Below are 25,201 nucleotides of genomic sequence, written 5' to 3' on the forward strand. Positions count from 1 at the left end.
CGGGTATACATTAGCTAAGAAATAATAATATAATACACATTCTTTTATATAAGGTAATTTGCGTGGTTAAATATAAACTTAAGCACGATTATTTTTATTTTTATTTTCTCGAATGTACTTATCTTATTTTAGGTATCAAAAACAGAGACGTTGCTTAAGATATTGGGTCGACACTTGAACTCCAAGATTTACGAAACTAGTTTTCCACAATATTATATCAATTTGACTATCCTAATTTTTTAATATATATTTTGAAGATTGCAATGTTACGCGTACGCGTGAAACTGAAACAAAACGTTCACCAAGCTTTATTTCATTATATAAATATAAATATTTTATCAAATTCTTAGTTTTTCAAATCATTTTATTTCATATATTTAATTTTGTATTAACGAATAAATTCCCATTTTTCTAAAACGGATAAGAAATTAAAAGAAGGTTACATGTCACGTCATGGGTGTGCTGGTAAAGAAGCCACAAACCAGAGTCCTTCTAAAAATAATGTGAGGAAGAAAAATCTGAAAAAGAAAAATGGAAATAAAATAAAAGGAATTTGAGTATACTTGTTCGACTCCACGTGGTTGGAAAGTGGAAACACTGTCTCTCTCTTCATCTTCATCTTATTCTTTCTTCTCCTAACATGTATATATATATGTTAAGTGTTTCATAGTGAAGGATCCCATTACCTTTGATAACAAGTTCAAGCTAGCTACCAAGTTCAGTTTTCCTCTATCACCATCTCAAAAACCACCATTTCACTTCATGTAACATCTCATTTTCCTCAACTCAACAACACTCTTCATTAATATTCATTCTCTCATCTTATCAACCCATTACAGATTCTCTTCTTTTCTCCTTCCTGGTTTTCGAATCTTCAGGTACTCTACTACCCTCCATTTTCCTTTTGTTTTTAAGAATCTGTTTTAATATGTATTTCTTTTTGTGGAATGAATGGTTTGCATATCCATTTCTGCATATTGAATACGCTGCTGAATGTTTTTTCTTTGAAAGATATTCAGCTCAATCTAACTAACTTGAAGAAAAATATAATCTTTTTTATTGTTGGTGTTTTAGTGAAAGTTTTTGTTTTTAGATCCTTGCTATTCTTTAACTGGGTTACCTGATATGCGTTGGTTGGTTGGTTTGGAATCTGTTTAGGAGAATGAAATGGGTTTTGTATTTACTGTGTTTGAGGTTCTCCTTTCATGTATACGAGACTGTTTCCTGTGATTTGTCTTTCAAAATGGGAGTTTGGTTGGTGGGTTTTGCGGATCCGTGATCCTTTGTTTCTGATGATTCTGTAGCAGCATAAAATATGAGTTCTTGTTGATGCTTTTTGTTCTTGCCCACAGAATAGTAAAAAGAACAATGCATTTTGAAATGGGTCTCAAGAATTTTAGTTTTCTGTTCTTTTTATCTTGGTGGAATTGTGTGGCTGTGATGTGAGTACGGTCTGAAATTTTTTGGACAAATGGAAAATGCATCTTCTTGTATTTTAATGCCGACTTTGCTATTTTCAGGTCCACGGATTGCACAAGTTTCTGCAGATTGGTTTTGCTGTCATATGGGGATATCCTTTTCATGTCCATTTGCCAAGTACAATGATGTGGAAGATGGCTTAGATTCTGTGGTTGTAAAATCCATCAACTTTGGCAATGATGAAATCAAGACTCCAGTACGATCTATTAGTTTCAAAAAAGAAGATTTAGAACCCACCATTCTGAAATCTGTAGGTTCTGGAAAGATGACAATAGAGACATCAGTGAGCTTCAAAAGAAAAGACATTGATGACATTATCTCCACCAACACTTTGTCATTTGACAAAGAAGAAAACATGCCTATCTCAAGGACTACCAAAATGAGCAAAGAAATGGATGATGATCTGCCATTCAAGTCAGAGAATCAAGTGGAAACCATCCAATCAGCACTTCTAAATCCAAGCAGCCCCAAACACATTGCTGCGCTTAAGTTGCAGAAAGTGTACAAGAGCTTTCGTACCAGAAGAAAGCTAGCAGATTGTGCAATTCTTGTTGAACAAAGCTGGTACTTATTCATTGTCCTAAAAATCTTTCCTTTTTCACAAAACTCCATGTGTTTCTAACATGTTTTTGTCGAATCTTTGAATAGGTGGAAGCTTTTAGATTTTGCTGAACTCAAGCGCAGCTCCATATCTTTCTTTGACATTGAGAAACACGAGACTGCAGTTTCTCGTTGGTCTAGAGCCAGAACTAGAGCTGCCAAGGTACTTTAATACCTTCAATAACTACCATGCTCTAACCTTTTAGTTCAAATTTTCATGCTGGATTGAACTTGATTAAACTTTTCTTTGTCATTGCAGGTTGGAAAAGGGTTATCAAAAGATGATAAAGCTCAAAAACTTGCTTTACAGCACTGGCTTGAAGCGGTTAGTCAAACATAACTGTTCTAGTGCTTTCTCTGCTTATGTTTTGGTTTGGTTTGTTAGTGATTCATCAATTATTACTTACAGAAATGTTTTTCATGTGTAAAAACAGATTGACCCACGCCATCGTTATGGACATAATCTACACTTCTATTATGATAAGTGGCTTCGGTGTCAGAGCAGAGAACCCTTCTTCTACTGGTGAGATTCTTTGTAAATGTTACAACTTAACATAGATCTTAAGTCACCAGAGTTTGAAACTAATCTTGTTTGAAATTGCAGGCTAGATATAGGAGAAGGAAAGGAAGTAAATCTTGAGAAGTGCCCTCGTTTCAAACTTCAACAGCAGTGCATTAAATATCTGGGTCCGGTAAGGTTTCCTCCATTTATGTGAACACCTCTTGATAGATAAATTTGCTTGAGACTCTTTTATTTCAACTTTTACTAATCATTTTCATTCTGCTTTGTTCCAGATGGAAAGATTGGCATATGAAGTTGTTGTAGAAGATGGAAAGTTCTTCTACAAGCAATCCGGAGAACTCCTTAACACCACTGGAAAAGATGCACATGCCAAGTGGATTTTTGTCCTCAGCACATCGAAGACATTGTATGTTGGAAAGAAATCAAAAGGTTCATTTCAGCATTCTAGCTTCTTGGCTGGAGGAGCTACATCATCTGCTGGAAGACTAGTGGTTGAACATGGTGTCTTGAAGGTATAAAATTTACTTGCTTAGTTATGAATCTTATGCTAGATTCCTACCACCATGGATGACTATTTTACTTGCTTAGTTAAAACTGATTTTGTTGTTTCTTTTCAACAGGCGGTTTGGCCACACAGTGGACATTATCGACCGACAGAAGAAAATTTTAAGGAATTCATTTCATTCCTTCAGGAGAACAATGTTAGCCTTTCGGATGTCAAGGTATAGAAAATATTAAAACACAGAACCAATGCTGTAATAGTTTATGTAATGTGATTACAAGATGTGAGAGAATATCTAAGGAGATTCATTTTGTTATATATATGCAGATGGATTCAGTTGACGAGGGTGATGAATTACGTTCTGTGAGAAGTGGTCATCTGAGAAGCCACTCCTCTGAAGAGGACTTAACTGAGAACATGAATGGCCTGGAGATTGAAGATACCATGAATGTAACCTCAGCTGCAGCAGAGAAGGCCAATTTGATTCAAACTAAGACAGCTTCTGCAGTGGTGACACCTAGCCCAAGGCAATTTCAAATTCTTGGAAGAGAACTTAGCAATCTTGAAATACCAAAAAGGGGTAATGTGTTTGAAGGACTAGAGAAAGAGGTTGAAGGTTTCCAAATGGAATCTCTCTCAGTTGATGAAGAAACAGCACAAGAGAAAAACTCTTGTGATGATAATGATGATGTTGAGAGCATTCCACCAGAGTCCATACTCAAAAGAATCAATTCACATAAAGAAATGAAATCATATCAACTGGGGAAGCAATTATCATGCAAATGGACAACTGGTGCGGGACCACGCATTGGGTGTGTGAGGGACTACCCTTGTGAGCTTCAGTTCCGAGCATTGGAGCAGGTTAATCTCTCTCCAAGAAGTGGATCCCGCCATAAATCATCTTTTACTCCTAGAAGCACCACTTTGTTGAATTCTAGTCTTTCAAATTTATGTGGGGACATAGCTATTGAACCTCTTCACAATAGTTCAAGATCAGAATGCTCCCCTTTGTTCAGAGGATCATCAGTGATACCAGTTATTCATACTTCATGAGTGAATAGGAGACTCCATTGTTTTATTCTTTTTGAGTTCATAGGTAACCAACAACACTTGTATTTTTCTTATTCTTTCCATTGATTCACACAGGCATTCATTTTTCACTCATGTATAGTAGTACTATTATACTATATCATAGGATCAAAATTGTAAAATTATCATGGGATCTATTTATCCTCCCATTACAAAGGAAACATTTGATCTTCCACCATGGAACAAGTTCATGGCTTCAATATTTGAAGGTGCAACTTTATGTTATCCTTTTCACTCAAAAGTTTAAGTCTAATCCACAATTGCTGTTGTGCTGTGCTGCTGGAGGCATGTTTGGACTTCAAGTACGAACCTATAATGGTTTTTCTGGAAACAAAAAATGATTCCAGTTTCAACCTGCACTACTATAAACTCTTGTATTTTAAATTGTGCAAACTGAAATGTAGTTTGTTCCAAAAATAATTTTGTTATGAAAGAGGTTAAGTGGGTTGGGTCACAATTGAATCGTGACATCCGGGTTGTTACACTCTTGAGTAAAAAGAGTTACGTCCTAATAAAATTATTCTAAAATGCATTTCATTTATTTTGAGAAGCTTGTTCCAATAATCTTCTGAAAATCTTATTTCAAAAATTCTATTTTTAAAAACTTGTTCCAAAAAGTCTGTTTTAAAAATTATGAAAAGTTTGTTCTGAAATAATTCATAAGTCACTTAACAATGATAAAATAATCTTTTAAAAAATATAAGAGTACAGTTAGAAATAATGAGGGTACATGAAGAAAAGACCCAAATGTAAATGGAAAAGTTTCCGTGGACAGAAAATAAAGAAAATTTCTTTATCTAAGCAAAAATGTTCTTAATTAGTTTAAATTTATTTCATAAAGATATTTTTTTCGAATAATCTCTGAGAAATTACAAATATAGCAATACTTGTCTTTCAATAGTTTTTCTCACTTCTAGCACGGCCTTTAAAAAAAGTGAATAAATACTAATTGTAGTATTTGGTTTCGTTTTCAAACGTAAGTTGAAGAACTGTTTGACAAGTATTATTTGAAAAATATTGTTTCAGATAAGAGGAAAGATAAAGATTAATAAACTTCTACTGAAAACATAAAAGATATGCAAGAAAAAGAAATAAAGCAGAAAACTCATTTACTGGAATTTCAACTTTTTTATGATTTTCTAAAATTAGATATATGAAGTTGAATATGCGTGTCTGAGGTAAGTATAATTATAGTTTAATTAATAAAATAAGGCTCGCTATTATTTATAAATAAATAAACACTTATAAATATACGATTAAATGACTTATTATTTTATTTACATATGATTAAATGACCTCCACTCTACACATTTTTATCATCACTGCACGCTTCACCACCATCATCTCCATCATATTACAAATTTTCATCATTATTTACCATCATCGAAACCCCCATTACGCAGAATCCAAACGTTCTCCAAACACTTGCATCACACATAAACAACACGCACAAAAATCATAACTCCATTACCATCTATTCACAAACTCCCACAGAACAATAGAACACTCTCCTTCACAAATTTAACACCACACACTATTATCCCTGAAGGTAACAAGACAACAGAACACGCAACCCACTCATCGGACGAATTGGGCCACCATGTTCATTATGTTGTTAACTATTTAATATTAAATTGATAAAATATGTCGAAAATTGAGACTTTGTTGAATAAGAAAAAGAATTATGACTAAATTAAATAAATTCTACAAAAATAAGGACTAAATTAGTATTTAAATTTTTATAAAATAACTAACACAATCAAGACATACCCACAAAGAAAAAAAATGATAAAAGGAAATCTTATTTTAAATCTCCTCCTATTGAGAAAATATTGAACAAAAAAATTCTAAAAGAGTTAATTGAATTTTAGAGTAAGAACTACGGTAAAACATCTTATGTCTTATGTGTACTATGGGACTTAGAGAAAAATAATGTAAAATATTTTAAAATCTTGCACTAAAATTATGTAAGAATCTAGAAAATAGTAAAAAAATAATAGGAAATACTTAATTATATTATCGCGTTAGACTATCAATAAAACTTTTATTAATTGAGTTTGATTTTATAATAACCACCATTTCTCTAAAAGGTTTCTTCTAAACATTTTTTCTAACTTCTCTCTAGGTTTTTTGCTCTATTCTTCATCTATATGACTCTTGGCATCACAGTTCTAAGTGAGTTCAATTTTATGCTTTTCTTTTGAGTTTTGCTAGTAAATTTGTTACATGTGAGGGGTGTAGGGGCTTGCGTGTGATGTCAAAGAGGTCAAGGTGAATCTTTGTTCGGTTAGGATTGTAAGGGTATGTTCTGATTGTTGATCAGAGTTTTATGTGTGCAGGTAGAGCAACTTGTGTGAGGTAAATAGAGCCTATGTGGAGCACCTTTTAAGTTTAAGAGTGTCCATCCAAGTAAGGGAAACTAGTATTAATTTTGTACCGTTTGATTTACCTTGTTTAAATTGTGTGTATGTTGATCTTTGATAGAATGATTGGATTGTTTGATTTTAAATTGCTTTATTTAGTAATTGTGTACTGGACATGCTTGCGGTAAATTTGTTATACTATTAGTGAGAACTCAAGATGGATATATGACTTTGTATCCTTGGTTGCTAATGGTCCATTTTAAATTGAGGTAGTACTGATTGTTATTGAGATATGGATAAAAATGCCCATTAGAGCTTGTGGCACAATCTGATATGAAGAGTTATGTTTTTGGTTTATGCAAACTTGTTGGACGAGTCAAACTTCTGCCGAGTGAGACTTAAAAATATGATTACAAAGAGCATCGAGACCTTTCACTTGTTGCGCAAGTTAGAGCTCGCTAGGCAAGCTTGATTTAAATCAGTTCCCAAAGCCTGAGTTGTTAGGCGAGTGAATGAGTCATTAAGCGATAGTGAAATTTGAGTTTTGATAAAGAGGCAATGGAGGTTGGTCGTTAAGCGAGTCTACCTTCACTAAACAAATTTATATGTTTTTGGTTCTAATGCTTGATATTAATGATGTGGAATGAGAGACAATGATTCCTAGGGTGAGAATACTACTGTCTTTGGTGATGTGTGGAGTGTATTGGACTCATGTAGAAGAAGATATTTAGTGTGAGAGTTGAAAAAGGTCTTCATTTGTAAAATTGGTAAAGAGGGTCAAATCTTATAGATGCGGGATTTATCATGTCATACTCGTTGGTGGAAGATGTAGCCCTATCATGATATATCTATAACCCTTGAGAGGTACAGGTGAGTATGACATATGCATGATATCAAATGTTACTCAATACGCTCTAAGTCTTCGGAAGTTGTGTCAGATGTATATTGGTGTATAAAAGTTATGAGGATCTTTGCATTTGTGATATTTTTTAGATTTTGGTTTATTGAATGTAATGTGTGGTTCATGAGTGATACATATAAGGTCTAAAATTTTAAAATTTGTTTTTTGTGTTTGTTTGTGGTCTATCTACTTGCGATGATCGTATGTTATATGTAGGGATGTCAATGGGGCGTATAGGGTACGGGTAATAGCTCTCCCGTACCCTACCCGTTGGATAAATATCTGCCTCGTATCCGTACCCATATCGGTCGGGTATCCGTTATGCGGGTACCCGTCTAATTTTTTCATATCCGCGAATATCCACGAGTACTCGCGAATATTTACAAAATTATTTAAAAATAAATATTTTATCATAAATTCAAATAAAATAAAATAAAATACATCACTGTCATAAATTTTAAATAAAGTTCAAACAAACTCAAGTCCATACAAGTCCAAATAATTATAAAAATAAATATAAAATGAAGTTCAACACAATGAAAATTTTTTAATTAATGTTTTGATAAATCTGCCCACTTTCCGCGATTGATTCCTAAAAAATAATCAAATAATAAACCCCAACTGTCACGTGCCAAATATTCTTATTTTGATTCCATCATTTCACAACAAGCACACCATAAACGTTACTGTCTATATAAGATTTGATGTATATGCCCAATTTCAAAGAAGGGAAAGAGAAGAATGTCAAGGAATACTTGAAGCTCGAAGAATGAAGACAGAAGAAGATAAGATGTGCAACTTAGAAAATATTAGATCAAAATGTTTTTTACTAATATATATATATATATATATATATATATATATATATATATATATAAGGGTATTTTTTTGAATTAAAGTTTAGCGGGTATGGGTATCCACGGATACGGATACCATGATACCTGTACATGTCCCATTAACATGCGGGTATAAAAAATACCCGTACCGTGGATAATTGGTATCCATTTTTAATATTCATTTCTTACCTATTGCGGGTTTTATTCGCGGATACCCGTTGGTACGAATATTTTTGACATTCCTAATTATATGTGAGGATAAGAGAATGTAGGTAGGAGAGTTGAGAAGCATGAGCCTATTATTAATGGACAATTATATATAATTGTTGCATAAATATATAGTTTTTGTACTGTATAGATATTCTATTTATTTGAAAAAAATTATATATATTTTGAAAAAACTATCTTGAATTTCAAAGAGGAGTGTAAATAGGTTTATACGTTTGTTTATTGCTTAATACCTAAATTGTAATAATTCATTGTGAATAGGTTAAATTCATATATTACAAATTTATTATTTGTTAATTTTGGAAAATTTAATTAATATTTATACTTTATATTATAATGGAATGATATTTAAGTATATCTTTAACTTTAGATTTCTTTAAAAGATTTAAATTTTAATCATCAATAGTCATTTTCACCACAGTAATACACGGCAAGTTGAGATAATTTGTTATATTAATATTTTATTTATAAAAATGTTAAATTTTTTTCTTTGAATTTAATGTTTGTAGTTATTTATAATATTTTTTTAATTTAATTTTTAAATATGTGTTAAACTACAATAACGAACCACTAAAAAAATTATGTTTGTTCTATTTTAGGGGAGGAAATGAGAAATATATTTTCGAATTCAAAACATTTGTCTTTTCTAATTTAAAAGAATTGTTTATTACATTTTTTTTTAAAATTTTATCTTTTACATAAAATTTTATTTTTTAAACTAACATGATTATTTTATTAATTTCTTTATATTTTTTTTTTAAAATTTAACTATTTTTTATTCTCTTACTTAACTATTGTTTTAAACTTGACTACTTTTTTAGTTATAAATTATCTACACAATAAATAAAAATGAGTTACAATAAAATTATAAAAATTATTTATATTTAATTTTAAAATTATAATAATTAAATTATTATTATTTTATTATTTTTTATCATTATAAAAAAAAGTTAACATGTAATGTCATTATAAAATATTAAATTGATTTGTATGCCACATTACCTAATTTTTTTTAAATAGATATTTTTCATAAAATATATAAAGGTGTATACGGAATTATTGTTCTTTAAACAAAAAATATATATATCTCACCCCTTTTAGGTGGAATTGGATTTTTTTTTTCTTTTGACTCGTTCAACTAACTTCCATGAATTGAGTTGGGTCAATTAATTGAATCACAAGTTTTAAATTTACTTTTTCTTATCAAAATTTGTAATTTTATAACATTTTTTAAATTAGTTACATTATTCAAATTATTCAAAATTTAAAGAGTTAAATAATTTAGCATTTTAAAATATAATTTTTAATAAAATAATTAACTAATAATTTTATTATTATTAATATTATTATTTTATAATTTTGGTTAGATTGAATCTATCAAAATTTTATCAATTAGTCCGTAAAAATCAAGACGAATAGATTCTGGCACCAATTATTCCACCAAATGAAAATTCATAAATAGATTCAGTTTTTTTTTTTTCTTTTCAAAATGCACTTATCAATTACATTCTTTTATCGTTTTTAATTGTTGTATTTCATGATTTATGTAAGTAAACGTATATTTATACCAGTAATAAAATTCTGACAGAATTTTTTTAAGTAGATTTTATTTTTCTTTTATAAGATTGTGATAGTATTACAATATTATAAGATAAGATAGTGTGATTCATGAAAAAATACCATTGGTTATAAGATATAAAATATCGATATTATTATTATTATTATTGGGATTAATTAAACTTTAAAATTTTTATAAATTTATGAATTTTTAATTTAGTTGATATCAAATTTGTTCTTTATTTGGTATTCAGTATTTAATATTTTTTAAAATCGAATTTGTGATGTTTAATTTTTTTATTAAGTATATCAAATTTAAATTTTGAGATTAATACAAAATAAACAAAACATCACGGTCTTTTTAATATAAAGAAAAAAAGGAAGATATATAATCAAATTATCTAATAAAATATAAAATTAAATTATACAAAATTAATTGAAAAATACGAAAATTTTGAATATCTAGTAATACATAAATTTATAAACTTAAATTTAATTAATTTTTATTATTACAATAAAGGAAGATAACGACAAACGAAAAGGCCAAACTGAATATGTTTATAGCTAGAGAAATGTACCTTTAAACTCCATCTAAATCGAATCAAGAATTGGAAAATTCTGGTCTCTACTTTCAATTTCAAAACCGAACGAAAGGAACCCCCTTTTTATTTTGCTGTTCATCGCTAATCCCTGATCTATAATCGTTGTATTCTCCTCACGACTCTTTCAGGTTAACCCTTACTCTTCTACTCTCCCCTTCTACAAATTAATATTATTCATTTTCCTTATTGCTTTGATCTTCTATTCATCTCTGATGATACCTACACAGATGATGTCAGTCTTTGGTTCAATTCTTTATGCTAGAACAATTGTTGTCAAATGCTGTCTGTGGTTTAAATATCTGCCTGATTAAGGATCAATTCAATTGCAACACGATATGCAATTGTGAAACATGTTTTATAGCATATTTTCTTTAATTTCTTTGTTGTTCAATTCTGTTTCTTGGGAAGGTGCTCTGCATTGTTAAGGATAAGATTTTTAAGCTGTTACTCAGTATCTCCTGTGATTGTTATCGGTGGAGTTAGAGTCTGATTTGTTGACTGTGGCATTTACTATCTAAAGATAAGAAGGCAAGCAATAAAACCCAGTTGATTGAATTTCTTTGTTTATGGATTAATACTTCCAATTTCATCATGGGTTTCTCAGCAAATAATCTTAATGGTACAACTGGTACCGAGGATGTAAGAATCTCATGTTCCTGACACTAAAGCTCTTTACATTGGAAAATGTCCTTATGTTTAAAGAATACATTGTATGGAAAACATGGATGTAAGGATAACAGATGATAGGTCCCAGTAAGGAGCATGTTAGTACTGTTGTCCCTAAGTAAGAATTTGGCCCTAGAGAGTTATCACTTTTGGTGGTTAGAAGACTAAAGTGTGTGAAGTTAAGAAAATGATTATATGGGTAAGCAGAATCAGAAGTTCAAACTTTCATATTTGAGTTGGCTGGGAATTGAAGAATTTATAGAATCAAATAATAAAGGAGATTTAATTCTCTTAATTGAAGTTAAAAGTACCAAAAAAACTTGCCCAAGACATTGAGGCAACACTAGAATGGTTCTGCGGATTACAGTGATATAAACCTGTGAATCTCAGTTGTCTAACTTGATAAAGGGGTAAAATAATTAGGATTCTAAAACAATAACTGGTTGTTGGTCTTTGGGACCCTTATTAGCTGGAATATCAGAGCACTGTTAGTTGAACATGATACTCTTCTGTTTCTATTGTGATGCTACTATGCTGGATTTGTTAGTTTTTGTGAAAAATCACGCTGTGTAGTAAAAAAAAAATTGTTTTCTTTTGTATTGTTAACTCATTCAGTATGGTGTGTACATTTTGTTACCTCTTGCCTTGAGGTATTAAAAGTCCCTAGTGCCTATTGGGTGCTTTCTGCCTTGGACTTCCTTTACGCCAGTTCCTCTATAACTCAAGCTTCTACCAAATTTAAAGTCACAATAAAATTATGCCTCTTAATAAACCATATTTCTGAATTGGGTATGTGCAATTCCGAAAGGCTGTAAAGGCTAGGAAAAAACATCTAAGAGAGGGAACCAGCCAAATTGTTAATTATTGGGGTTCAGGGGAGCTGGAAAGTAATCATTGGGCCTAGTAATAGACTACAGGACTGAACATGAAATGACACCCACTCTTCACCCAAAACATTAAGGAATTGGGTATAGGGGTCTGTTTTCTTATATTATTGTTAGAAGTGGGTTTAAGCCTAACTTAACCCCACAAAACTGGCTTAAATCCACTTCTAACATGGTATCAGAGCCCGGTTAAAGCCTATCCTAGCGAGCTTTCTTGAACATTCTGTTCCACCTGATGTCGGGCCGCTAATGGAGCACCCATTCATTTCTAGTCTCACGCACACCTTGGCATGAGGGGGTGTGTTGAAAGTCCTACATCGACTAGAGATAAGACCAATTCACAATATATAAGTGGGTGCAATTCTCACCTTACAAGCCGGTTTTGTGGGGTTGAGTTAGGCTTAAACCCACTTCTAGCAATTATCATCGAACCCATTCTTAACCTACGTTGGACTTCAAATAAACTCTTGAATTTCCAACATTTGTTTAGTTCTGCAGCCTTGTTTTTGGATGGTGATGATAGCTCTTTCCTCCCTTTTTTTCCTGCTTTTGCCATGATAGATCAATAACTAGATGAAGCCATTATAGTATATCAAATAATAGTTTTATATAGGGGTATGCTGAATTGTTTTAGAAGAATGCTGAGTGTTGTTTGTCTTTTTTATGTAATAAACAATGGTCTTTATTTTTCTTTTGTCTTGGGTATATTGTTTTTTGCCATGAGAAAAATGAAAGCTGCTTGTTGCTGTCTACGTATGTTGTCATACCAATTCATCTATTGCAAAGCCACTAGTTCTTAAGCTTTGGTTTTCTTCTTTTGATTCTCACTTCAATATTACCCACAGAAAATATCTATTGTTCTGCATACCTTGTGAAATTAAGTTTTGAGGCTTTTTTCGGAGACATGCAGTAGCAGTAGATATCTTTAGTACATATCAAATTTTAGGATACCTAAGTGCACTTTGAAATTTTAGGAAAAGTTTGAACTTATCCTTCTTTCCTCGGAAAAATAGTTTATGGGCGGGATGCTGGAACGTGAATGGTTTTTTCCCTGTGGATCTATGGTTTTTTAGGCTTATGTTTCTGCTTCAGGTGACACAGTGCTCTTCTATATTAAGTATTTATTAACAAAAATGAAGTTCTTTAGTCTGTTTTAGTTAGTTTGTAATTGTTGTTAATACAAGCTCCCTGGTATAATTTTTCGGATCAAGTATTTATTATATGCTATTCATTCGTGTTTGTGAAATATGACGGAGTTGTGTGCATGTACAGCTTCTCAATGTCTAATGTTGCATTAATATTGATAAGAAAAATGAAGAGTTTTATTTAACCTTTTTATCCATGGGATTTACTGGAAAACTCAATTGTGCCGATATCATCTGATGTTTTCTGTACCTTCTCATTTCTTTAAAATTTATAAAATTTTATGCATTTGACTTTTTGCTTAATTTATGTCGTATCAAACTCCACTAAGTTTTTGTCTTTCTCCTGAAGAACATCTGAAACAACTGACATTTTGGGCAGCAGGAGTCAATATTCTGAAATTTTAAAATGTTATGATTGTCTTTTATGTTGTCAGTGACAAGCATGGTATCCTTTCTTAGTGTGTTTACAAAATAGATTTGATTATGAAGTGATATTTTAATGAAACAGATACACGATGCCACCATATACTATTGTTTTAGATCAATGGTCATTGGTCAGTAGTCATTGCTGGTGTCAATTTGCACCTTTTCTAGTTCCAACTAATTATGTAAATGGATGCAATCTTCAAAATCTTAATATTTGTGAATAAGAATCAATTTCGTAAATAAATAGTGGTTGGATGAGAGGAAGAGAATTCTATTGATGTGAAGAATGGATCTTTTAAAAATAAAGAGCTTGTTATGCTTTAATTATTCAATTACAATTGGTATTTCTTTACGTAATCCATTTACTTTTTGATTGTTTGAATTGTTACAGATCTTGTGTTTAGCTACTGCATCTTGAATTTCAAAATGCCAAAAGTTAGAAGAGTGAAGTCCCCATCTACTGATTGCAATCGATCATTTCCTTACCCATCCACCTCCAGAAACATTGAGATGCGTAAGCCTACGAATTTGTCCGGATCAGTTGATGAAATGAAGGAATGGGAGGAAGCTAGATGTCCTATTTGCATGGAACCCCCTCATAATGGTGTTCTTTTGAAATGTTCTTCCCACGAGAAGGGCTGCCGTCCTTATATGTGCAATACCAGTTACCGCCACTCCAACTGCCTTGACCAGTTTTGCAAGTCATTTGCTTCTCATCTCTCCTCAGAAGTACTGGAAGAAATTCCTGCCACAAGCAGAGTATCTCATGATAGAGAAGTTCAGCCAGAGCCTGGGCACCCATCTCATCTTGGGAGCCAGTTAAAACCAAAGCTCACTTGTCCTCTTTGCCGAGGAGAAATATATGGATATATGCTTTTGGAGCCTGCTCGAAGCTATATGAATTCAAAACCAAGGAGTTGTTCTTCTGAAACATGTGAATTCCAGGGGACATACCCAGAACTCAGAAAGCATGCTAGGTCTGAGCATCCTTCTGTTCGGCCATCAGACGTGGATCCCTCGCGTCAGTGCGATTGGTTAAGGATGGAACAAGAAAGGAGCTTGGAAGATCTTTTTAGCTCTATCCATTCAAGTTCTGGTGCTGAATACAATAGAAACGCCATTTTGACGGGTGGTCTTGCTGATTTGATGTCCTCATTCTTGTATGAAATCTTCATCTCGATTGAAGATGTTAGCCGAATGGCTAGTTCCTTGTCTAATTCCAGACACAGAGTGCCATTGTATGACAGAAGGTCTGGAATAACGCACAGGGTATCAAATCATACACAGGCAAATCAATCAGCTAGATGGAGATCCAATTTACCTTCAGTGCATCAACTGGAGAGAATTGCTAGGAGTAGTAGTAGTAGGGTGAGAACCAATTTTCCTATTCTATCATCCCGTGATCTGGAGGCAGAGGCTAATCGAACTGCAAGATGGAGGACAAATTTATCATCTTTAAGAACACCTCGTGACGATCATCAGTTTTATAGAGACCTCAGCGCAGAGGTCACATCTTCAACAAGGATGCCTCGGACCTCACAAGGTGCTCAGACTAATCCCCAGACCGACATTTCTTCATCTGCAAGGATCCCAGGTCGTCAATTACGTTGGCGTGATCAAAGATGGTCCACCAACAACTACTACCAACGATGAGTGCCAATACATACCAAACTCTCTTTCATATAAATATTTACTTCTGCTATCCATATGCTCATGGAGATACCTCATCTATCATTAAACTCCTTTTATTAGATGATATTTGCTTCAATGAAATCCTTTTATTTCACTTTAGGGTTCGGGTATGCTTAAACTAGATCGATAGCAGTTACAAAATATTCATCTAAATTCTAGATATTATCTTGCCCCTCAACTATCATTCTAAATTCTAGATACCAACATAATTTAATTCTCTTCTGACACTTGTCTTATTACCACAGTTTATAGTAGCATCATTTGTCACATCTGGCATGTGATGTCTCGTCCAATAATACCAACATTTGCTTGAAAAACCTACAATTGCATCATTTGTTTCAGCTCAATGGGTTTTAAGAAAATATTTTCACTTTAATTGTTACAATCATATGTCAATAGTGAAAATGGAATATCATAACTATTATTCACTCATATTTTTCTGAACTTTCTTTCGGGAAGTTTTCAATTATTTTTTTCATAGAAGAACTCTCACCTTATGATAAGTGGGTGGTTTGAAACTGCTTTTGTTTTTCAATACCATTCATCGTTTGTTCAACAAGTGAATTTTTACCAAATTTCGAAGGTTACAAATCCATGTATGCATTCGCTAATTTCTTGACTGATGTCATCTTCTATAATTTTAACATTTCATTCACATTTCTGAATTATTAATGGTAATTAAAATGTTCTGTCTAAAAGAATTAAATTAAATTTCAGTTACCCTAATTTACGTGTTTTTCTTTGATAATGTTTAGCCAACTAAAGTGAAACGAACATTTATATTAAAACTCTTAATAGGTATAGTTATTCATTTCTTTATTCCATTACATGCCTTTCTAAATACTTAATATATCAAAATTTTAGAGATGTAAATTTTCTAATCAATATATCAGATGAGTTAATTAATGTTGAACATTCAATTGTGTTTTTGGAATTACGTAGTCAACCAAATTTAAAGTAATCAAATAAATTTAGTATGCGCCACACAATCACACAATGTGTTATTTCTAGACAATAACATAAAACGTCTTTGGTGTCATTTGATTTTTCTTTTTTTTGTTAATAGAAACAAACGAGTCCCTCGTTATATTACATTATTATCATTATAACAGCATGAAATAAATTATAGAAATATTGAAATCCTCCTTTTTCTCTCTGAAAAAATCATAAAAAATAGAGGATTATTTGATGTGGATACACTCTTGATTAAAAAAAAATTGTTTAATATTTTAACAAGTTTTTTTAACCTTGGTGAAATTGGATCTTTTCAATTTTTATACAAGAAATATAGTTATGAAGTTTTTCTAACTTAGTTTTCACTAATATTTATGAAAGATAACTTAAATTTAGTTCACTCCAACAAATTGTTAGTGTAGGACAACATCAATGAGCTGGCACTTTTTAGATGTTAAAAAGTAAATTTTAAAGAATTTAAAATGTTACGAATTTAAATTGCACAGATTTAAATTTTCATGCTAACAAAAACGAAGATATAAAGACACAAAGATAGACACACCCACAGAAACACATAGACTCTCAACATTTTAGTTTTGTCTTTTCCCTCTACCTTTCTTCATTGGTAACTATAAAATTGCTAGTGTCTACAGACCCCTATTAAATGATAACAGTAAAAAGAGCAATTGAAATTAACTTATTTAAAAATTGAGATTAATTTATACATAATACCATTCTCCCTTATTTTCTCTCATACAATTATTTATGTTAGGGTTTCCTCAACTAGACCTATAAGAAGGCGCTTACTTTACAACTAAAAAAAATTGAAGAGCTTTATCTTACTCTCATTAAGATTAAGCAAAATAAACATGAAGAAATTCTTGAGAAAAAAGATACAAAACAAAATGAATATATGTTAAAACAATAAACAAAAAATCAGCCTGCTTTTGATGTTCTTGTTACATTTGGCAGAACAACAGAATCAAGATCCCCAGGATAAGGGGTAAACAAGCCTAGCCCTCCCCTACTTTCTCTTAAACTGCTATCCCTTAGTTTACTAAAGTCTTTAACCCATTCTATGGGAGAAGAGTGCTCTCTCGTGTGAGGGTGCAACACAAACAGTGAATTGTATTCACAGTTAGGAAACATGAAATATTTGAATGATTCCCCCAATCTGTATGCAACATAGCCAAAACTAAGTTGATCTCTTGGTGTGAAGAGGTGAACCTCATTGAACCACAAACAGCTAAACAAGTTACTCATGGCAGTGTGTTCCCGAATGATAATGGCTCCCTCTGGTACATCTGAAACATTATCATATCATAATTTTCAAATTTTACATTACACTATTTCTAACAATTTACCAAGTAAACATAAACTACAACGTTTGCATATCATACAGATCAGTGAAGTCATCAGAGAACTAGAGATAAAATTACTTTTCCATACGTTTCATTTTTTAACCTTACAAGCTATTTGTTGACAGGATTCTTCTGTCAATTGGCACATTGATTTCTTTCTCTACAAGGAGCTCTTATAAGAGTTTACAATGATTGCAAGGTAATTCTGGAAGAATCTTGCTATACACAACATAGGATCTTGAACCTTGATGTTTGTTTCAGGGGCCAACTAAAATGTTACAAATCCAATAATCAAGTGGTGGTAGCATAAAGGTGATAAACAATTAACTTCTATGGAGAAACTATAGGAGAAAAAAAATTCGGAATCACAAGACATGTCAACAAAGGTTAGAAAGGTTGATAAAGTTGTCTTGTTTTGGATGAATCAAAAAGGTTTTGGACTGGGCTAAGTAATGTGGGTGGTTGAATAAAACTATTCAAGAAAAGGTAAGAAACAAAATGGAATGGAGTGTCTTAAGGTCTTGCATGGGGTAAATAACGCAGAAATTTGGGCAAAGTATCAGAAGGCTAGATGAGACATGGAAAGTTGAGTAAGAAAATCAAATATTATACCAAGTAAGAAATATTATGCATGAAAACAGAAAAGTTTTGGTTATAGATCAAGATGTGATAGAGAAATAGAAAAATATTTCTAAAAGTTTTCAATAATGGGCAATGATTTCTTTGCAACGTGAAAGATTAGAAATCAAAGATATCAAACAAAATTTAACCAACTATAGCAAAGAAACCATTAAGAGGGTGAACATAATGGAGAACAAAAAATTATTTGACTCACTAACTGAGAAGAGACTAGAAAAGCTTTGGTAAAGGAGTATGTTTGCATAGATTATATCCAGGCTATATAAGGCAGTATGGTGAGACAACTACTAATGTGAGAACTTTTAAAGGTAAGACTAAGAATTTCATAAGGACAGGTATACATTTTTGATTCCTTGTTTAACCTAGTTTTTTGGATATGCTTCTCCGGGACAACTAAAAGATTGTCCCTAAATATATGCTTTTTGTTGATGATATAGTTTTTATTGTAGAATCAAGTATAGAAAATAAACCTAAACAAAGACAAACGTTACGGTCAAAGATTTTTGTTTATACAAGAATAAGCCATAATATATATGCATTGCATTTTTAACGAGACAACAAGAAAATGACTTTAATGTAAAAGTTGAAGTTATCATACCATAAGTTTCGAAGTTTAACTGTCTGGGATCAATGTTAAAAAATGAGAAGAAATTAAAATGAAGATGTGACACCATTGATCCATGTAGGAGGGTTAAAACTAAAAGACATTGGAGGTTATTTTTCATGCAAAGTACCAATCAAGCTGAGAAGAAATTTTTTATAATGTTGCTGTTCAACCAACTGTGTGAATGTTGGACTTCAGCAGGACAACAAGAAGATGAGCACAATAAACAAGAATGATAAGATAAATGTCATACAAGAACGAGATGGTATGGAACAATTCTAAACAAGAAAATTTTGGTGCAAGACCTTCCAATAATAAGACGACATAAAAACTATTATGATTTGGTTATGAGCAAAAAAGAAAACTAGAGGCACCGATGCAGTAAGGTGAGTAAATCACATAAATTTTAGTCATGTAAAAAGGAGAAGACCAAGCAGGACATTGACAAAAATTATTGAAAAGGATCTTATGGTGAAAATAACATCATTGAACCCAATGGTGACATGTAATCCGTGCAGTCAACCTGGACTATTGAAATAAGGCTATGGTTGTCATCAATGCTATTGTATAGAAGTAAATTAGAACAAATTTAGAAAATTAAGATAAAGGCGACAAAACAATGTGTAAGGATAAAAGTGATACTGTTTACTCTTACCAAAATGATTGAAATCAAACAGTAGAAATAAAAAACAAAACCAGAAGGTCGTGTTTCCTATCTTACCACTAATGATCTTTTTCTTTGAACTCCATGGTTTCATTCCCTCATAATAGTAGATTTTCATGTGGAGATCAATAAGGGGTCGAGCATATCGCTTTCGCCTCTTGTTTGCATCAGCCTCCTCATATATGCTACGGTGATGCTTGTGTTGAGCAATGGCAAATGTATGCTTCCCTCGCCACAGGTATCTACACAGTTAATATAATCTTACAAGGTTAGCATCACCTCCAGTCACAGAAAAGCATGCACAAATATGGTCAGCAGTTTATCAACATTGCAACAGTAAGCTCTTAACATGAAGCTACAATGGGAAAATTTATGCCAATAATTTTATTGTCTTCTGTTGGTCGAAATAGATGTTCTCAATCTAAGTTATCCCCAGGTTTATATATTGGAGACAAATATCATAGCAAATTAGCTTTCGAAAGGAACTACATATGCTTTTATACAACACAGGTATCATAGCATCAATTGCAAATAAACATAACCCAGATAACTACAGGAATAACAAAAAAGGTATCCATTCTGCTAAAATGCACTATTTTTATCAGTTTCAAGTAACCACTGTTTATTTGTTTTAGAAGAGAGGAAGGAGGAGGTTAGTGTCAAACTAAATCACAAGGGGCGATGAACAAAGCCTAATTTCATGATTCAATCAAATAGTTATCCCAAAAGCAAATCTACAAACACATCACAAGCAAGTCCCTACCAAACCAATGTTCTGTATCTATAATGTATCAACTTCTTCATTCCAAAATGTAAAAGTCCAAGTAAGAGTAAAATGGGAACACAAAAGACATCCATTAAGGTTTTTATGATAAGCACGAGAAATGTATCAAATTAAATATAAAATGCCTCCTCCCCAAGCCCCTTTTATCCTTCTAAGATCTCTTCCTAAACAAAGAATAAAAGTTTAAATGTTTTTTCAGGAAAAACAAATTTAAAATGGTACTCTCATCAGAAAAAACTTGGCATAAAGTATTTAAATAGATATAAGTACCTCTCGAGGATTAGCAATGGATCAACTATCAACTCCATTTTGCCATCAATCCAAATACTATACTGCGCTTCAGGGAACAACCTGTGGGTTAATATTTTAGGAACCTTCCCATTCCTTCTTGGTTCATCATAGGGAGGATGCTTAAGAGGAATAATCCGCCATATTCCCACCCATTTTCCACCAGCACTGTCTTCTTTGACAGTACCATTTTCCCTCATGAATTTCAGAGATACCTCATCCACTACCATAAGAAAGCAAAAAAGCTTCTTTGAACTGAAACTTATATTTGATGGTTCGTGCGGTAAATCATAGCCATCAAAGATGCCAGATGCAACAACAAATTTGCATTTCTTTACATATTTTTTGTCCGCAAGCTCCATTTCAGCACCACCACCTCGGATAAATCCACAATGCACCTAGTGGGCAGAGTACATGGGAAAATACGAATCGTTAATTGGGCAACAAGCCAAATACGACATAATCTTACAAAACCGGCAACTAAAATGAACTTGATCATATGATGCTAATTAATTTACCTTCATATTTGACTTTAGTTTGAAACTTTCCTCCCTTTGTTTCCAACTTGGATGGCCTCCAAACAAAGGAGATGATAGATCTCCATTACTTGGAAACTCATCTTCCATAACATATGACAAATTTTTGACAATTTCGTTGGGAGTTCTTCTAGTTGGGATATTTATTCTATCAGGGTTATTGGAAAGAGGAATCGGACATCCTAGTGAATATAGGTAGGACCAATATCAAACACATAATTACCACTTGGTGAAGACCAAAAAGAAGGGATGGGGACAAAACTGTTAAAATCTTACTGTGAGGTTTTGAATCTCTTGATACAAGCCCCATAGTGTCTAACATGGTATAAACCTTGCTATCTCTGTTACACATAGCTGCAGGTTAAGCAGAAAATTGATATAGTATTCAGAAATGTTATCATGATGTTGAAAATTTTGAAAAAAAAGAAAAGACAATGAATATTTATACTATACAAGCATTCCTTGAAGTGTACCTTTTAATAACCTAACAGAACCTCCCATTAAATTATCATCCTTCATTTCTACTCATGGCAAATTTGCACCCAAACTCACCAACCAAATTTAAGATATTTGTGTTTCCAAAGTGAGTTTGAACTATCTCAATATACATAAAATAAAATATAAGACAAGTGCAGCTCTGCTTCCCCTTAGAAAATATAAAATACCATCAAAGATAGGCAAACATAACAAGACAACATCACATTAAATTCACTTTCTGTACCTAGATACATATACTATTCTGATCTTCAACTAGAAATAAGAGTGTTCCTAACCTTCAAAGTCCATTGTCTGCAAAAAAGTTATGCTACTAGTAGAACTAACGGATATGAGAGAGAAAGAGACATAAAACTTAGCCTTATATACATTGAAAAATGAATTTGCAAACCGTTTCTTTTAAATGCCATTACAATAAATGGCAAGAAACGTTCTTTACCTGTTGTTTTTCTAGTCCAAGGAACCAATAAATTAACAGATAGACAGCTACAAAAGTCAAGTTAAAATATAAAATGATGTGATTTACTCCCTTCTACCCAACTCCCAAAATATCACATTAAGAATAGTTAGATAGATGAAGAGTCTGTGTTATTACAATTAAGAAGAGTTATCAATAAGAGAAAAACATATTCACCAAAGAAAGAAAGATAAACTTGAGAAGATTCACAAGAAGTAACCAAATGTAATATAAACTTTACTAACCTGATAAAAAGGAGACAGAAGTTTGGCATGACCATATATGAAATAATAATGCAAGAAGAATTAATAACATCCACAAGATCCCGACAACAAGAACCAATCGAACAAACCCTTTCTTCCAAACAATCTTCATGGGGTAATCTTGAGATACCCTCCCCGAAGAAAATAAACTCACATCAACATCTGCATCACCAACAAACAAACACAGTTTATTTGTCAGTGCCGAAGAGCCTGTTTCCCACACTGTAATATCACCTAATAGATAAACAAAAAGAACAAGGGAACGATTCCTCAACAGATAAAAGAACCGAAACAGTTTATAACAAACCTTCCTCACCTTTAGCAGGAATTTGATTACTTCGGTCTCCTCTACGACTTAGGCGCAGAGATCGAGTCCTTTTAAGATCACCCTCCATATCTAATTCTTTCTTTAAGTTATCATCCCTGCCATTGTATAACAAAAATAAGGAAGATTAGAATAAAAAAGATGATATTTTTTTCATAACCCATGAGACTAAAAGGCAAATAAGATGCCCAAAGTTACAACAACTAAATTGAGAACGAAAAAGGGAAACTGATCCACACAGCAACTGATACCCCATCAACTCCTAGAAAATATTCAATCAGAATAACTTCCAAAAACAAAACTTTAAGAGAAAAAAGAGGGATCTAAAGGGAGAAAAAGAAGAGGGCAGGACCGAAAAGGAGATTAAGATTAGTACAATGAGTGGATATGGAGAAGGGGTGGTGTCGGTGAGAAGGGTGTGGATGCATATAGCTGCAAAAAATAATGGGAAAAGGAGCAACGAGTTGAGGCATCACTATCAGGTGTCAATTGTGAATGAAGCAATGGAGGAAAAGCAGAACAAATCGGTACCTGGCAGTGGTGAACGAAGAGATGGTTTTGTTGACAGTGACAAGAAGAAACAGATCTGTGTGAAAAGTGTTATGTTGTGTTGGATTGCTTCCAAAAAGAAAGAAGGTGAAGTGAAACTAAAATGTAATGAAGAGATGTTGAAGTTTCAAACTGAAACAGATCTCCCTCTATCTATCCTTTGTTTTCTCCTCAACACTCATCTGGGTCATCATAAGAACATTGAAGCTTCATAATCTCTTGCTTTTTTCAGCTTTAATGTTTTCCCCTTTAACTGTGAATTGATTGAGGAAACCAAAATAAGAGGGTTGGGTGAGGGCACCAGAATATTTACTTAATATTTTTTAATTTATTTATTTTTTAAATATTTTAGTTTTAAAAATTAGATATTATTTAAATTTAAAAATACAAATTGCATATTTAAATATTTGATATCATGTTATATCTATTTATTTATATATATATATATATATATAAAAGAAATTAATAAGTCGATGTTAAAACATATTTTTCATATTTTTTATATTTTCAAAACTTCTAAAAATTTCAAAAATAAACTACTCATTATTAGAATAGAATAAAATTTATCACATATCATCATTGCACTCTTTGGTGAAAATTTATCCTGAATGCAAACTAAAAAGAAAGATTAGATTTATAAGAAATGCTACACGATGATTTGTGTCGAGATTTTTAGAATTTTTGGAGTTATGAAATATATAAGAAAAATATGTGATATATTATTACGAGAACATATATTTTTGTATTTAATTGATATATTCTGTATATATAGTCAAATATAATATAATATTAAATATAAAATATTTACGATATTTTATATTTAATCTAAAATAATAACTAATTACTATTACTAAAAGATATTTTTAAAATTGAACTATTTTCTAGAAATTAATTTAAATAAAATATATATATTAAGTAATATTTTAAACTTTTCTCTTTGTTTAATATCTTTATTTAAATTTATATTTTCATATTTGATTCTCCATCTTTTAGTGATTGATTTTCTTCATTTTGTTTGTGCTTGTAATTATTGTTTTTCTCCTTCTTCCATACGATCACATATTTCTTCACTTTGATATTCTTATTTGTATTTTGTTTTCATCTCTCAACATCATCTTCTGTTGTAAATATCTGACAAATCACAAACAAAAGGGTATTTCTTGATGCGTGTAAAATTATTGTCCTTAAGGACTTATCCGTGGTGTGTTACGCAAGTTTCACAAGAACTTCTCGGATCTTCTGAGGATCTTAGAACTAGCAAGGTACTCTAAAACGAGTAAGGAATTAGACCCAGAATAATAAGAGGAAGGAAGAACTAAGAGAACAAAAGATATAGGAGAGGAGAATGAAAGCTTAATTAGTCTGTCTTGGAGGAGGCAAAAGACATCTATTTATAAATGTGAAAGGACCTTGCAAATGGTGAACAACGGTAAAAAAATTAAAGACCAAATCAAAATTGATTGTGAAATAATGGCCAAATCAAAACTGAAGCACCAAGGCTTGCAGCACAATTACGGATGAACCTAGATGGTATTAGGAATCAAAACATGGTCTCTAAAATAGACTTGCAACGCATCATTGATTGGTTCAAAACTGCTGCCATAAATGTAAAGATCTTGTTTCTAGACTTTTCTTCCCTTTCGAAATATCCTCTATTTTCCAATAATCCCCCACATATTACAAAAGGGGGGATATAGAAGAAAAACAAAATCTTGGGTCTAAACTAAGATGTAAAGCATCAAAGCTGGTATAACAAGCTATATGAACCAGTCCTAGACAGATAAACTTA

At 32.0% G+C, this 25,201-nt stretch overlaps 3 protein-coding genes across 11 annotated transcripts; 2 read left to right on the top strand and 1 right to left on the bottom strand.

Annotated features, from left to right (window-relative positions):
- The first annotated feature begins 1,456 nt into the window (after positions 1-1,456).
- On the top strand, positions 1,457-4,395 carry LOC114175657 (calmodulin-binding family protein). Its single transcript, XM_028060431.2, has 8 exons — positions 1,457-2,043; positions 2,128-2,242; positions 2,339-2,404; positions 2,514-2,602; positions 2,684-2,771; positions 2,875-3,114; positions 3,223-3,324; positions 3,432-4,395. The coding sequence occupies exons 1-8, from the start codon at positions 1,472-1,474 to the stop codon at positions 4,155-4,157; spliced, it is 1,998 nt and encodes a 665-aa protein (XP_027916232.2). The 5' UTR covers positions 1,457-1,471; the 3' UTR covers positions 4,158-4,395.
- A 6,254-nt stretch (positions 4,396-10,649) lies between these two features.
- On the top strand, positions 10,650-15,592 carry LOC114178868 (uncharacterized). The gene is made up of 2 exons (XM_028064991.2): positions 10,650-10,808; positions 14,193-15,592. Exon 2 carries the CDS (start codon positions 14,228-14,230, stop codon positions 15,452-15,454), a length of 1,227 nt encoding a protein of 408 aa, XP_027920792.1. The 5' UTR covers positions 10,650-10,808; positions 14,193-14,227; the 3' UTR covers positions 15,455-15,592.
- A 1,749-nt stretch (positions 15,593-17,341) lies between these two features.
- Positions 17,342-23,679, bottom strand: LOC114178537 (Sept9 (DUF616)). 9 transcript variants are annotated; one of them, XM_028064511.2, is made up of 9 exons: positions 23,395-23,676; positions 23,240-23,295; positions 22,846-22,961; positions 22,521-22,700; positions 21,600-21,677; positions 21,306-21,505; positions 20,770-21,185; positions 19,773-19,957; positions 17,342-17,751 (listed from the first exon to the last, which is right to left on the bottom strand). In XM_028064511.2, exons 3-9 carry the CDS (start codon positions 22,931-22,933, stop codon positions 17,384-17,386), a joined length of 1,515 nt encoding a protein of 504 aa, XP_027920312.1. In that variant the 5' UTR covers positions 22,934-22,961; positions 23,240-23,295; positions 23,395-23,676; the 3' UTR covers positions 17,342-17,383. The 9 variants fall into 9 exon arrangements, with proteins under 9 accessions (XP_027920312.1, XP_027920316.1, XP_027920315.1 ...); XM_028064515.2 differs by having other exon boundaries at positions 22,855-22,961; positions 23,216-23,295; XM_028064514.2 differs by having other exon boundaries at positions 22,855-22,961; positions 23,395-23,675.
- Positions 23,680-25,201: the final 1,522 nt, after the last annotated feature.

Source organism: Vigna unguiculata, chromosome 3 (genome assembly GCF_037176805.1).
Source record: "Vigna unguiculata cultivar grain cowpea cultivar isolate G323 ecotype 2 chromosome 3, ASM3717680v1, whole genome shotgun sequence".
Lineage (NCBI taxonomy): Eukaryota > Viridiplantae > Streptophyta > Magnoliopsida > Fabales > Fabaceae > Vigna > Vigna unguiculata.

What these genes read in the sequence shown, in the direction of transcription:
- LOC114178868 (XM_028064991.2), top strand. Translation starts at nt 14,228, where the DNA reads ATGCCAAAAGTTAGAAGAGTGAAGTCCCCATCTACTGATTGCAATCGA.
- LOC114178537 (XM_028064509.2), bottom strand. An exon ending in TAATCAAATTCCTGCTAAAG is followed by an intron (nt 22,701 to 22,854) that starts GTGAGGAAGGTT and finishes TTGGTGATGCAG; the next exon opens with ATGTTGATGTGAGTTTATTT. An exon ending in AAGAGATTCAAAACCTCACA is followed by an intron (nt 21,506 to 21,599) that starts GTAAGATTTTAA and finishes TATATTCACTAG; the next exon opens with GATGTCCGATTCCTCTTTCC.
- LOC114175657 (XM_028060431.2), top strand. Translation starts at nt 1,472, where the DNA reads ATGGAAAATGCATCTTCTTGTATTTTAATGCCGACTTTGCTATTTTCA. An exon ending in TACAGCACTGGCTTGAAGCG is followed by an intron (nt 2,405 to 2,513) that starts GTTAGTCAAACA and finishes GTGTAAAAACAG; the next exon opens with ATTGACCCACGCCATCGTTA. An exon ending in AGAGAACCCTTCTTCTACTG is followed by an intron (nt 2,603 to 2,683) that starts GTGAGATTCTTT and finishes TTGAAATTGCAG; the next exon opens with GCTAGATATAGGAGAAGGAA.